Below are 13,927 nucleotides of genomic sequence, written 5' to 3'. Positions count from 1 at the left end.
TTAGAACTTAAAATAATTTTTTCCTTAAGTAACTATTATAAATGGAGATTAGACTTCCATGCCAGCCTGTGATAGTTGTAAAAGCCTATTCAGCAGGAATTTAACCATGAGTTATATATAGCAACATTTATAGGGAAAGTCAGTCTCCTAACAAAAACCAATAGAAAGTAAGAAATACAACTGAAAGCATGGCTTAGGGAACAAGGAATAATTCATTTATTTCTGGTACTAAATGAAATATATTAGAAGTGGTGGATAGGAAGGTAAAATGGTAAAAATAATTATAGACACATACTTATTAAGCACTTACCTTGTGCCTGGCACTCTGCTTACCATTTTACACAGATGATGTCACTAATCCTTAAAAGTACTCAGTGGGAAAACTACTAGCACAGAATCAACATAAGTGGACTGCAGGGCAGAGTCAGTGGTAGTGAATGAGAAGGGAAAGAAAATCCTGAGGGTCAGTGACTACAAACAAAGAAGCAGAATTTCCAAGGCCATCTGGAAAAACAAGTCCCAAATTGACAGGGCTGTTCACATGTGAAAATTTTTCATATTCTAGATGGTCATAAACTGACCAAATAGTGAAAGTGATTATTTTATTAATGAAGAAAAATTATGATATAAAATTTAATTCTTTAAATGCGCTGATCAAATAATCACTTAAAATGATCCTTTCAACATTTCAACACCAGTGCTCTTTTCCCATTCGTTGACTGATGCTGTAAATCCCTAGAGCTTGCAGTCAGTCATCAATGCTTTAAATAATCCCAAAGTACTGCCCATAGGCATCTGTCTTTTAAATTATCAGCAAAGTGATTCCTACACAAAGATGAGATATTTTGTGAATTATTTCATGAGTGAAACCTTATGTATTTTATACTTTCATACATTACTTTGGGAATTATATAGTGAAAACAGGTATATCTATAATAACATTTTAGAGCTTGAGGACATATGTTTTACCTTAGCAGCTGGAGATTTGTGCATTACTGCTGTCAAAGCCTGAATTGTTGACACAGCCAAACAATCCAACTGTACCTGAAACACCTACCAGAGGAGGAAGAAAAGGGAAGAAATTAACAAATGTGTTCAAGATTTGTATTCAGTTAGGAAGCCTTTCTTCTGAAAACCTCAAAAAAATATTTAACATGCAATACATTCCTCTTCCAATGAAATGGATCTCTGAAACACTAAAACCTGTAAGAAAAGTTACATACTTGACAGAAAATAAGCCGTATGTCAAGAAGAATAAGGTTACATTCACTCATTATATTAAAATGCTTTGAGGAGGAAAAAAACCCACCAAGCTTAAACATGCTTTTAAAAAGTAATGGACAATCTCAAGAGGAAGGGAGGGAGGGCTATCATGGGAAATTCTTGTATGTTTTAATTTTCCTTCAAAAATACACTTGAAACTTCCTAGGTTAAAATATCATTAGCATGTATAATAAGATGTGTAAAACAGTCTTATCTATATAGTTTCCAAACCCTGTGTTATAAATGAAATGGTATGTGCATATATCTATCAATCAATCACATTTGCAAACAATAACATACATCTATTTTTATATAAAATGCAGAAATTTGAGGCAGAACAGAAAATGAAATATGTATCTATAAGCACTGTCATGTTTTTGAGAAGGCAGGCTTTAATGCCAGAAGTTGTAAGAAAAAATAAATACCAGCTCCATTTTTTCTATTTCTGTTTAAGCTTCATTATAAAGAAGAGATGTGTTAAATTTCAGGGCAGTACATTCATAGAAAAAGAAACAAAAACAAAATAGAACATCAACCATGTAAAAAAACTGAATGTGAATGTTATATCAACAGACTGAGTCAACCATGAAAGCATAGTGTGAGGACTAGAAAGTTGTAAAAATTACCAGTCCCCCAAATCTGCTTTTGGTAATATATTACTATGACTTGAAGCTCGTTACCCCACAAATAGAATTTTCCTCTCTGCCTTCCACTAAAAATGATCTGAGTAAAGGGGGACTGATTAGATCTTTGTCATTGTGAGCTCAGCTCTATCATTTTCAGGCAAGTTATTTAAGCTGGTATCTTGGTTTTTGTTGATGTTGTTTGTTTATTAAACATTATTACATAAAATAAACATATGACATGTGTAATAAACATAATATGCATTAAACATTCTGCAATACAGAATATCATACAACTAAGATTTTTTTCTTGACTTTATTGAAGAGGACTAGGCATCATAGTACCTATAATCAGGAATACTAATTGTCAACCTCTAAGAGATTATTATAACATTTTATAAATCTATGTAAGAAGACTTTAAGAGGGACTAACACTTATATGGAAATCCAGAACGGTAGTCTGTAATTGATATTTGACATCCAGAAGAGAAAAGATTATCATGTCTCTTTTTATACCACAGCTCTATTTATACACCTGGACATTAAGATAATGCTAATAATATGTTAATAAAAGATATCACATAAGCTCTCTCACAAACATTTTGGGAAAGACAAATAACAAAGCAATTTTTATAGGTAGTTTTTGCCAAACTAAATTGCCTAATGTATTGTGAAAAGCAAGATAAATTGTATATGTCTGCCTTATACCCGTGTAAAGGTGAGTTTTTAGAAAAGAAAGAAGTTAATTTTTATGCTAAGTTAAGACTCAAAGAGCTCGGCATCTTCTTCCCTTCCTCCAAGATTTGGGTTGTCCATTGAATTATAATAATCATTTGTCAACAAGAGGCAAAGAATCAAGATATTAAAACTGATCAAACATATTCACGAACAAAGCCCTAAGGTCCCAATACACCACAATGCTTAGAAAAAGAAGCCCCCAAAATATGGAGTCATCACTAGGTGGACAGCACTGATATTGGGATTCCATTCCTGTACTTTATATTTCCTCAAACTGAAAAGAAGACACACATACATAGATGGAATCCTGTCGATCGATCGTTTATATCCCTCACCAAGATTTCAATATATTTATCTTTTAGATGAAAGCATTTATTTTTGAATTTTTAAACAATTTTCAAAAATAATTAATGAAGATTAGAAATAGATAATGTTTGTATACTTTAAAACATAAGAAGAAAAGTACAGGAATAGGGGCTCCCATTGACTGATTTTGGACTTCAGCTGAAACAAGATGCAGGCTTTGTAGATACCTGGTCCTCATTCATTTCTGTCAGTAATTTGTTGGCAAGGTCTTTCTCGTTCTTGTCTGCCACCTTACTGTTAGCATTTAAAAATAGCTGTTAAAAACAGAGACAAGAATAATGGAGAAAGAACATTAAATTGTTACCTATAAGCAGAAGTGAAGCTTAAATGGATTTCCATATCTCTTGAAATAAATCCAAGAATCCACTCATGAAGTATACCACTCTTAAAATGACAATCAACTGTCTACTTTTTGGATTACTAACTAACATTAGTTCATAAACTATGTAATTAATTTATCATTTATTTCTCTCTGAAACTCAGTTACCAAAATAAGAAACAACAGCAATAATTAAATAATTATTAGGAATACTTAGTTAATATTCCTGAATTCTTAAAGGATCAGCAGGGAATGACTCATAGAAGAGAAGGAAACTGCTATTGAGACAGACTAAAGATACTGTAGTAAATAATGTATAGTAAGGGTTCTGCAGCCACATAGGTGTGTGAAATGCTATTTAACTTTAAAAAGGGGTCTTTCTGGAAATGCTCCTCAGAGTCTCGAATATGCTAATGTGTACTTTGACAAGGGAGGTCAGTCTGTAGTATTTCCCAAATTTATCTGACCACACATTTTGTTAAAAATTCTGTTAACAGTATTCTCCAAAATTATCAAGAGTTGAGCATAATTTATACTACTTTGTACAGTAGAAAGATGGATTAGGATTACCTCTGACATACATTGAGACGGCCCTTTTCTGAAAGAAATGAAAGAATCAAGTAGTTTGGCTTACATAAATAAAACCCAGCATCCCAAAAGATTTCAGTCACAGTTTGGGTAAAGAGGAAAATAATTCAAATGAGAGTGAAAAGGGAGAGAAAGTTAAGATTTATAAAGGGATTTATCAAGAGCATCCTAAGAAGGAAGTTCTTCTTAGGAACTACTATAATTTCAGAAATTGAAAACAAAAATCCAGTAATGTGCTGAAAAAATGCAATATAAAATAAAATGGATAATAGTAAGGTATGCAAGAGCATAAGTAACGCTAAACCTAAAAATAGATTAGTGTACGCAATACAGGCTTTGGAATCAGAAACCTCCGTTTGAATCTTGGTTCTGCTACTTATAAGCTGTCTGGTTTTAAGAAAAACTACTTAAATTCTCCGAGTTTGTTTTCTCAGAAATGAAAAGAATAAGATATCATGAAATTGGTGTGCAGATTAAATGAGATCATCCATGTTAGGTTATTCGCCTAGAAACTGGCATACAACAAGGGTGAAATAAATGAAAGCTGGTATTATTATCATCAGCAAAGATTTTAAAATAGTAATATTCCATATTGCCTAGGTGCAATAACACAGGACTGCTCAAAACTGATGAAAGTAAAAATAAGTAAAGTCTTTCCAGAAAGCAATCCATATCAAGATTCTTTTAAAAAGTTCTTACTCTTTAAATCAGTAATTGTATTTCTAGGAATCTACTCAAAGAAACAGTCAGAAATTGACACTAAGATTTTGGAAAAGAAATGCTCACTTCAATTCTGTTTACAACAGCAAAAAATTAGAAACCAGTCAAGTATCAACATAATAGAATACGTTAATAAATTATGGTTCATCCATAGGTTGAAAGAGAAATCCTCAAATTTTCTGGTCTAAAGACCCCTTAACACTCTTTAAAAAATTACTGAGAACCCCAATGAACTGAACTTTTATTTATGTGGGTTACATCTATCAATATTTACCATACCAGAAATTAAAATCAAGGCATTTAAAAACTATTTATTTATTCAAAAAATAACAATAAATCCATTACAAGTTTATATAAAAACATGTTTATGAAAAATAACTCTATTTTCCAAAATATACCTTAGTGAGGATGGCACTGCTTTTATATTTTTGCAAATCTCTTTAAATGTCTGACTTAAGATAAGACAGATGCTTTTTTTTTTTTTTTTGCGGTACGCGGGCCTCTCACTGTGGTGGCCTCTGCCGTCGCGGAGCACAGGTTCCGGACGCGCAGGCTCAGCGGCCATGGCTCACAGCCCTAGCCGCTCCGCGGCATGTGGGATCTTCCCGGACTGGGGCACGAACCCGTGTCCCCTGCATCGGCAGGCGGACTCTCAACCACGGCGCCACCAGGGAAGCCCTCCTATCTGCTTTTGCGTTCAGACGTTTATAATGTTGTTTTGGTTACAGTTTAAGAAGAAAATTAACTTCAAAAAGAAATTTTGTTAAGATTAGACTTTGCAGACTCCCTAAAATGATCTTGGGGATCCCATACTTTGAGAACTGCTGCGTTGAAATACTTGCAGTCATTAAAAGCAATCTTTTGAAAAATATATGATGGCATATGGAAAGACTCATGATATAACACAATTAAAAGCAGAATAAAAAAATATTCAGTAGTATTCCAATTTTGTAAAGGAAAATACATCCACATTAAAAATATATATGCAAATATTATGTATATTTTGCAACATTTTAAATACTATATATATGCTTTGTAAAAAAATATTTTTATGCTTTTTTCCTCCAAAATCTCTATATTGATTGTGTATTGTTCTAGAAGATAAATAAATATCTATTTTTTAAAAAATGAAAAGAAACTTGCTCAAGGTCACTAAGACAATGTGTATAAATCCAGACAGGTTTGATTCCCAAAGTCAGGCTTTCAACTACACCATTTTGTCTATTCACTCCTAACACTCTTATCCATAAAGTATCCCTTGGTTGCTCCTTTCATAAATTCTCATTCTTACTAAGACTGTCATGATGATAAATTCGTTGTAGTTGATTTTAAGGAGTAGATGTGGAGAAGAAAGAGAAGAAATTAAAGAAAACAAATCAAAGAAGATGAGCGACACCACAATATCAAAAGCTTTCCAGAATCTTATGACTTAAGTCCTCAATGGAACTTTATATATTTACAATATATTTTTGAAAAAATGATTTCAACTAGCAAAGTGCTAAAGTCCGTGTAATGGTTTTGAATTCTACTCTTTGCTACTAGAAATTTGCTGTTATTTCCTTCACATTAATTCAAATATTTTTGAACAGCTTAAAAAAAACTTTCATTAACTCAAAGCATATCCCCCTTTCAAAATTCAATATAGTAAAACAAAATAATTCTTAAATATTTAAACTTCATCATACCTATTATAAAAGTTAAATATATGATTTCATGGAACTGTATTTTAAATATGTTATAGTATGATGAAACTCATTTTGACAAGCCCAGAAGTCTTTACACAAATATTCAAGGAAATTAATGTGTACTTAAACTGGTTGGTGAATCTCATGCAAAAAGAAGGCATAAAAACTGCAACAGTCACCCTAAAGATTTCTGTGTAATTCATAAATTGTTTATGACACTTTAAGCGTTAGTTGATAATGCTTCCAATGGGTCTGAATATTTAAATGAGGAATTGTCTTGATTCTGTATTACTATATAAAAGAGTAAATGATTCATTCCTTATTAACAAATAACAATTTAAACAGAAATCAATCACAGACATCTGTAGCATTCTATAACACATCTGGGAACTTAAGTTTTCACAAGATGCCAAACATTTTTATATATTCATAAATCATATCACCTCTCTCCATCAAACATGTTTGTATATACAGTAAATAAAACCTATGATTCTCTTATATTTAGTGCACAGAAACATTTTTTCTACTGACTAAACAGTGACCTTAAGTACCAGTAATACAGTTACAAAACTACATATAACAATGAACTTAGGGTCAGAATACCTGGGTAAGAAATCCTACCTCCATCATGTATTAGTGTTAAACCCTGGGCTAATCACTTAATCTCTTAGGACACATTTCCTCATTTCTATAATAAAAGAGTTGGGCAGTTTATTTCAAAGGTTCCCCCTTGTTTTTATTATTTTAAAATTTTTTTATTAAATCATCTTAACTAATTTATTATACTTTTTAATAAGTTTATTTATTTAATTTATTTTATTTTTGGCTGCGTTGGGTCTTCGTTGCTGCACGCAGGCTTTTCTCTGGTTGCAGTGAGCAGAGGCTACTCTTCGTTGCAGTGCACGGGCTCTGGGCGTGCGGGTTTCAGTAACTGTGGCATGTGGGCTCAGTAGTTGTGGGACACGGGCTTAGTTGCTCCACACATGTGGGATCTTCCTGGACCAGGGGTCGAACCCATGTCCCCTGCATTGGCAGGCAGATTCTTAACCACTGTGCCACCGGCAAAGGCCCCCCGCTTGTTTTTAAAACTTACTGAGTCCAGATGTGGCACATATATACAATGGAATATTACTCGGCCATAAAAAGGAACGAAACTGAGTTATCTTTAGAGAGGCAGATGGACCTAGAGACTGTCATTCAGAGTGAAGTAAGTCAGAAAGAGAAAAACAAATACCGTATGCTAACACATATATATGGAATCTTAAAAAAAAAAAAGGTCATGAAGAACCTAGGGGCAAGACGGGAATAAAGATGCAGACCTACTAGAGAATGAACTTGAGGATACGGGGAGATGGAAGGGTAAGCTGGGACAAAGTGAGAGAGTGGCATGGACATATATACACTACCAAACGTAAAATAGATAGCTAGTAGGAAGCAGCCGCATAGCACAGGGAGATCAGCTCGGTGCTTTGTGACCACCTAGAAGGATGGGATCGGGAGGGAGGGAGGGAGGGAGATGCAAGAGGGAGAGATATGGGGACATATGTATATGTATAACTGATTCACTTCGCTATAAAGCAGAAACTAACACACCATTGTAAAGCTATTATACTCCAATAAAGATGTTAAAAGAAAAAAAAAACAATGAGTCTAAAGTTTAGTGAGGAATCTACAGGGAGTCTGACTAGAATATTCCACAAATAAAGACTACTGCCAGGAGAGAAGGCTCAGGTCCCAAAGCCTAGCTTTCCCCTCTGAAATGGGTTTCTTCTCTACCATTTCCTGTTTCAAAACAAAATGTGATAAATGGTAACAAATAATTAAATTTTAAAATGGTATGACTACCAGCAAGTTTCTAGATCTAAATGATAAGAAACTTTGGCTTATAACATAAAGAGTAAATATTAGCTCACCATCATGACAGCTATGTCAAACAGTTCTGTATTTTTAAAAAAGATACTGTTGATCATGATATGATAGAGATTTTTAATTATGTCTTAGTTTCATATATGCACATGTGAGATCTTGCCTTTATTACTGAAGTTGTCTTTATAACTGATAAACCCACGCTGAATTTTTATAACAAACAGAAGGTTTTATAAACATTTCTCTTATGCTGCTTTTACCTCCCTAGGATTTCTTTCCCAAGAATGATTTTTAAAAGGCAGACAGAGAGATCTTGACTCTACAGCGATAATTTGGTACTTCTGTTGACTTCATAAATATTCATTATGACTTACTTAATCAATATATTATTTCCTATTTTATGCTATTCTTCACAATTTTACTATAAGTTAAGCAATATAGTGACATAAATGTTTTTAAGGATACCCCTCCTAACAGAGTGGAAAAATTCAAGGAGCTGACGTTAAAATTCTTATTCTGGAATATTCTCACAGAATCAGAAGGGACCCCCAGAATTTTTCAACAGGGAATTCATGAAAGGAATATTTCAAAGAGAAAGGTAAAAGCTCTTTGAAGTAGTTTTACTTTCAAAGGCTTCTCAAGAAGGTTTCTGGTGCCATCTTGAAATTTATGGAAACATATAATAACCAGAGATATTAGTTATTATGTACTTACACACAAATCTGCTACAAGTGTAAATTAGTAAAAACTTTTAAAAATAAGCAAATTGGAAGTATACATCAAGAACCTTAATAGTATTTTTATTTTTCTACTTTTCTACATTTTCCACTTATAAGTTTACACACAATGTTCCCTACTTAAAAAAATTTATGCCCTTTGATCTAATAATTGTACTAGAAATAGAATTCTGCTCTATGAAACTTTAAAGAGTTATGTAATGACAAACAAAATGGAAACAAATTAAGAATTTACCAATAGGGAATAGTTAAGTAAGCTATGGTACATCCACTCAATATAATAACATGTAAATATTAAAATCATAACACATGAAAATGCTAATGAAATAATCTTAAGTGAAACAAAAGTGCAAAAACATATGCCATCAAATGCTCATACTAAATTTTAACAATGCATAACAAAAAAGACTTTGAAACTTAACAAAAAAGGTAAAAAACCCAATTAAAAAATGCACCAAGGACTTGAATAGACATTTCTCTAAAGATGATACATAAATGGCCAGTAAGCACATGAAAAGATGCTCAGCATCACTAATCATTAGAGAAAAGCAAATCAAACTACAATGAGATACCACCTCACATCCATTGAGATGGCTACTATCAAAAAAAAAGAAGAGGAAGACGAGGAGGAGGAGGAAGAAGGAGAAGAGGAGGAGGAAGAGGGAGAAGAGGAAGGGGAAGAGGAGGAAGAGGAAGAAGAAGAAGGACGAGAAGGAGAAGAAGAAGAAGAAGAAGAAGAAAACAAGTGCTGATAAGAATGTGGAGAAACTGGAACCTTCGTGCACTGTTGGTGGCAATGTAAAATGGTGCAGCTACTATGGAAAACAGTAAGGTGGTTCCTCAAACAATTAAAAATTTAATTACTATATGATCCAGCAAACCCACTTCTGGATATATACCCAAAAGAATTTAAAGTAGGGTCTTAAAAATAAATAAATAAAGTAGGGTCTTGAAGAGATATTTGTATACTCATGTTCATAGCAACATTATCCATGATAGCCAAAAGGCAGAATCAACACAAGAGTCCATCAACAGATGAATGAATAAACAAAATGTGGTATATACATATGTATACATACATTGAGATACTATTCAGTCTTAAAAAGAAAGGAAATTCTGCAATATGCTACAACATGGATGAATCTTGTGGATATTATGCTGAATGAAATAAGCCAGTCACAAAAAATCAAACACTGTACAATTCCACCTATACGAGGTACTTAGAGTAGCAAAATCACAGAGACAGCAAGAACAGTAGTTACCAAGGGCTGAACAGAGAGGAGAATGTAGAGTTGTTTAATGGACATAGAGCTTTAGTTTTACAAGATGAAGAGTTATGGGGATGGATGGTGGTAATGGTTGCGACAACAACGTGAATGTATTTAATACCACTGAACTGCATACTTAAAAATGATTAAGATGGTAAATTTTACGTTGCGTGTATTTTACCACAATAAAAAAATTTAGTTATAGTTATGCTCAAAATAGAATCAAAACATAAACAAAATAACCGCTTCTTAAAATCAAAGACAACAATAATAGTAATAATAGAAAAATACCTTGCAGTTCTGTAGCAGTCGTATGAGATGTTCAAAGCAATTACTGTTAAGAAAAATAGCCTGAAGAACAGGCCTATCTCTGCAGTCTAACATGGCTGTAATGGTATCTAGGAAATTAAAAACAAAACTTCCATTAATAAAGTGGAAAATCTGGGATCACAGAAACATTCACTCTAGCCATATACTTAATTTAGGCTTTTTGGCTAACAAACAGATGTAAATTAATAGGAAATAATAAAGAGGGGGAATAGAAAACAAAACCTGTACTTATTACTTGATAAGAAAAGTGAAAAAAAATGTGAACATTTTTATACTTTATTATTAAAAATATTTTTTTTTATATATAAGAATGATATATATTTCCCAAAGATTTACTTAGGTGTTCTTCCATTATAACTTAAGTGTAATAAACTGTGGTTCCCAACTTGCTATGAATAAGCAACACTTGGCTATGTCTGGCAACACTGTCTCATTTCTATAGTATAAAATTAACATATGGCTATCATGAAAATGAGACTTAGGTAATTAATCCATTGGTGATGATGCTTTGGTCTTGTTTCCTACTGAAAGGATGTCCCCACTCAGAAATCAAGGGACATTTGACATAGGTAATATGCAAGTTCATAATAAAAAAGAAGTCCATTTAATATAGACTCAAATTTCCTTATAAACTTATAATTTATAATAATTATAAAACGTGACACGTTATAACATATAAAAGAATAGAAACTATATAAGATGAATCTTATTTTCCTACAAAAACACTATTGTTATGAATCATTAAGTTTCACTGAGATTTTGATGTCCAATATTTTTAAATTGGACACCACACACATACCCACACAAACATTTTTTAAAGTCTCTAGGGCTATACAACAAACCATTAATGTTGGTTATGTCGGGTGGCAGGAAACAAAAACTTTTTTTCACTTATCTGAATTTTCTAGTTTAGCTATAATGAAAATATTTTACTTCTATAAAAAGGAACTCTCAGTTAATAATATTAGTATCTATCAATCTAACAGGAGTACAAAAAGAAATCACGTATATTGGTGAAGGAGCTTGCAGGGAGGCGGGAGATGGGGAGAGAGAGAAAGAAGCACAGAATGACACAAAACAACCAACACAGAGAGGGAAAGAAAAACAAGACACATACACACAGAGGATCTGAGGAATCAAAACAAAACAAGAAATCAGAAACCCTCAAAAGGAAGGACATACTGAAGTGATTTCTACAGAGATGTATTAGAAGCACATAAAAAATTGATCGTATGTGACTCTTTGCGATAGGTTAGAAACTACAAATGGCACTTTCTGAAAATTTACTTTTCCTAGAATTTCAAAATCACAGCTGATTTACTTTTGAACATTGATGCTTTTAGTGGATTACAACTTTCAAAAGAGAATATAGAGGCTCGATTTTGTCACTGTTAAAGCAAATATGTGAAAGACAAATCAATTCCATATTATTTTGAAGTCAAATCTAAAGTCACACAATATCTGAATTAAACAATCAATATTTTCTATACAATAGCCTTGAATTCTAAATGAAAATGGAGAATATAAAGGTAAAAAAAAAAAAAACTAGATTCAGAGAAAACTGAATATAAAAAACTTCATCTAATACTCACTCAGCATTTTGATCTGTAGAGCTATGAACCGGCTTTCCCACAGTCTGGACCTCCTTTGATTAGGTAAAGCTGAATGATCTGAATTTAGCAATTTAAAATAGTTCTCCAAAATAGTGCTGGTTTCCACTTGACGCTGATCAGAGCTGCTAGTGAGAAGGATATGTACCACCTCTGTAAGGCACTTCAGAGTAAGTTCTACCTTCCTACCCACTTCTTCAGGATTTCCATCCTCCCAAGAATCGCAATCGGCCAAAACTCTCATGAGAACCTCCATGGTGGCTGGAGAAATTGCTTGCAAAGCATTCCTCTGAAACATGAGAGACTAAAATTGAAACCCAAATCTAACAGAAGTGCTGTATGCTTGCAAAAACAAAGAGAATTTAATAAATCTGCAGACAACTTTTTCTTTATCAATCAACATTGAAAAAATTTTACACAGATACTTTGACAGACACCACTGGTGTTTTACATATATTAGGTCTTCATTTCTTCACTAATAGAATTCTGATTTTATTCAGATAGTCATCTGCCCATGTAGAAAACTTACTTACCACCCTCCCTTGTAGCTAGGGGTAGCCATGTGACATAGTTTTGGTCAAGAATATATGCCAGTAGACCATGAAAAGGATATCACTTTACAAATAAAAAAGAGAAGGATCCTTTGCTCTTGGCTTTTTCACCCTTTGCTTGCCTGAAATGCAGACAAGAAGCTTGGAGCCACCTTTATATCATGAGGAAACAAGCCCCAGAATTAAAGTAGCAGGCTACAGAGCAGAACAGGAACACAAGGACCTTAGTCCCTGATGATATCATTGAGTTGCTGTGCTATCCCAGAACCGCCTGCATCTGGATTTCTTATGCAAGAATAAAAATAAACACGTCGATTTGGCCAAGCCTCTCTCAGGTTTTCTGTTGGTTATAGCAAATGACATATATCATTTGTATCATATTATCCCAAATAATATAGATATATAAGAGGACTGGCTTGGCTCTGATTCTACAAATATATTTCTGAAACTCTAAGTAACTGGTAGCTATTTGAGGTGATCCATTAAGCTTGAAATAAATATGTTGCCCTAAACTGTTAAATTCATAAATAATAAATCAGAGTATAATTATGTAAAATCATCTGAAAGTAATAACACTTAGGCCATTCGGACTGATTATCAATATGATAAATAATATCAATAATAAACAAGTGCTACTATGGAAGAAATTGCTGATGGCCCATCCAAGATCAATTTTCCTCTGCTTCCTTATTAACAGAGCCCCTGATGTTTTTGCTGGACACATGGCTACCAGGAATAAACATTACATTTCCTAACCTCCCCTGCTGTTAAGGAGGCTGAGGAAACAAGTTTTATCAAATTTTTTATCTGAACATATTTGCAACTTTGCAGCTATCTGATGGAGTTTGGCAAATGAGATACTGTCAGCTTTTCAGTATCTCCTTCAAAGATAATTGGCACCTGCCATTTGTCTCCTTCTTCACCTCCCCCTCCATCTTTGTGCCCAAAATGTAGATAGGGTGGCCAAAACTCTATAAGCTATTTTGTACCACAAGAAATAATAGTAAGGATAACAAATTGACATTCAAAAGGTACCTGAGTCCCTGAAGAGGTTAGAGCCACCAGATTAACTCTGGACTGCTTACAGCTATTTTTTTTTTTAAACAAAAGAAAAAAGGTAAACTTCTAACTTAAGCTACTAGAACTTCAGTATTTACTGCTACTTTCAAGGAATCATAAATCTGATACCCCTGTGATATACTTCATTCTTATAAGCACAGGCACTTTGTTAAGTGTTTTACATATATTATGTGTCATTTGGTC

The 13,927-nt window shown here is 33.3% G+C and overlaps 1 protein-coding gene across 1 annotated transcript in view; it reads right to left on the bottom strand.

Moving 5' to 3' along the window:
* The window catches only part of NBEAL1 (neurobeachin like 1), a 174,246-nt gene that overhangs the window by 108,496 nt on the left and 51,823 nt on the right, over positions 1–13,927 (bottom strand). Inside the window, exons 8-11 of the mRNA XM_065881211.1 lie at positions 12,096–12,402; positions 10,465–10,571; positions 3,158–3,244; positions 970–1,053 (exon numbers count right to left, since the gene is read on the bottom strand). Of these exons, the coding sequence (XP_065737283.1) occupies positions 970–1,053; positions 3,158–3,244; positions 10,465–10,571; positions 12,096–12,402 (585 nt within the window). The remainder of the gene's footprint in view (positions 1–969; positions 1,054–3,157; positions 3,245–10,464; positions 10,572–12,095; positions 12,403–13,927) is intronic.

This window comes from Phocoena phocoena, chromosome 7 (assembly GCF_963924675.1).
Source record: "Phocoena phocoena chromosome 7, mPhoPho1.1, whole genome shotgun sequence".
In the NCBI taxonomy this organism is placed as follows: domain Eukaryota; kingdom Metazoa; phylum Chordata; class Mammalia; order Artiodactyla; family Phocoenidae; genus Phocoena; species Phocoena phocoena.
Note: the sequence above shows the minus strand (reverse complement) of the source record. Positions and strands in the feature narration are given on the sequence as shown.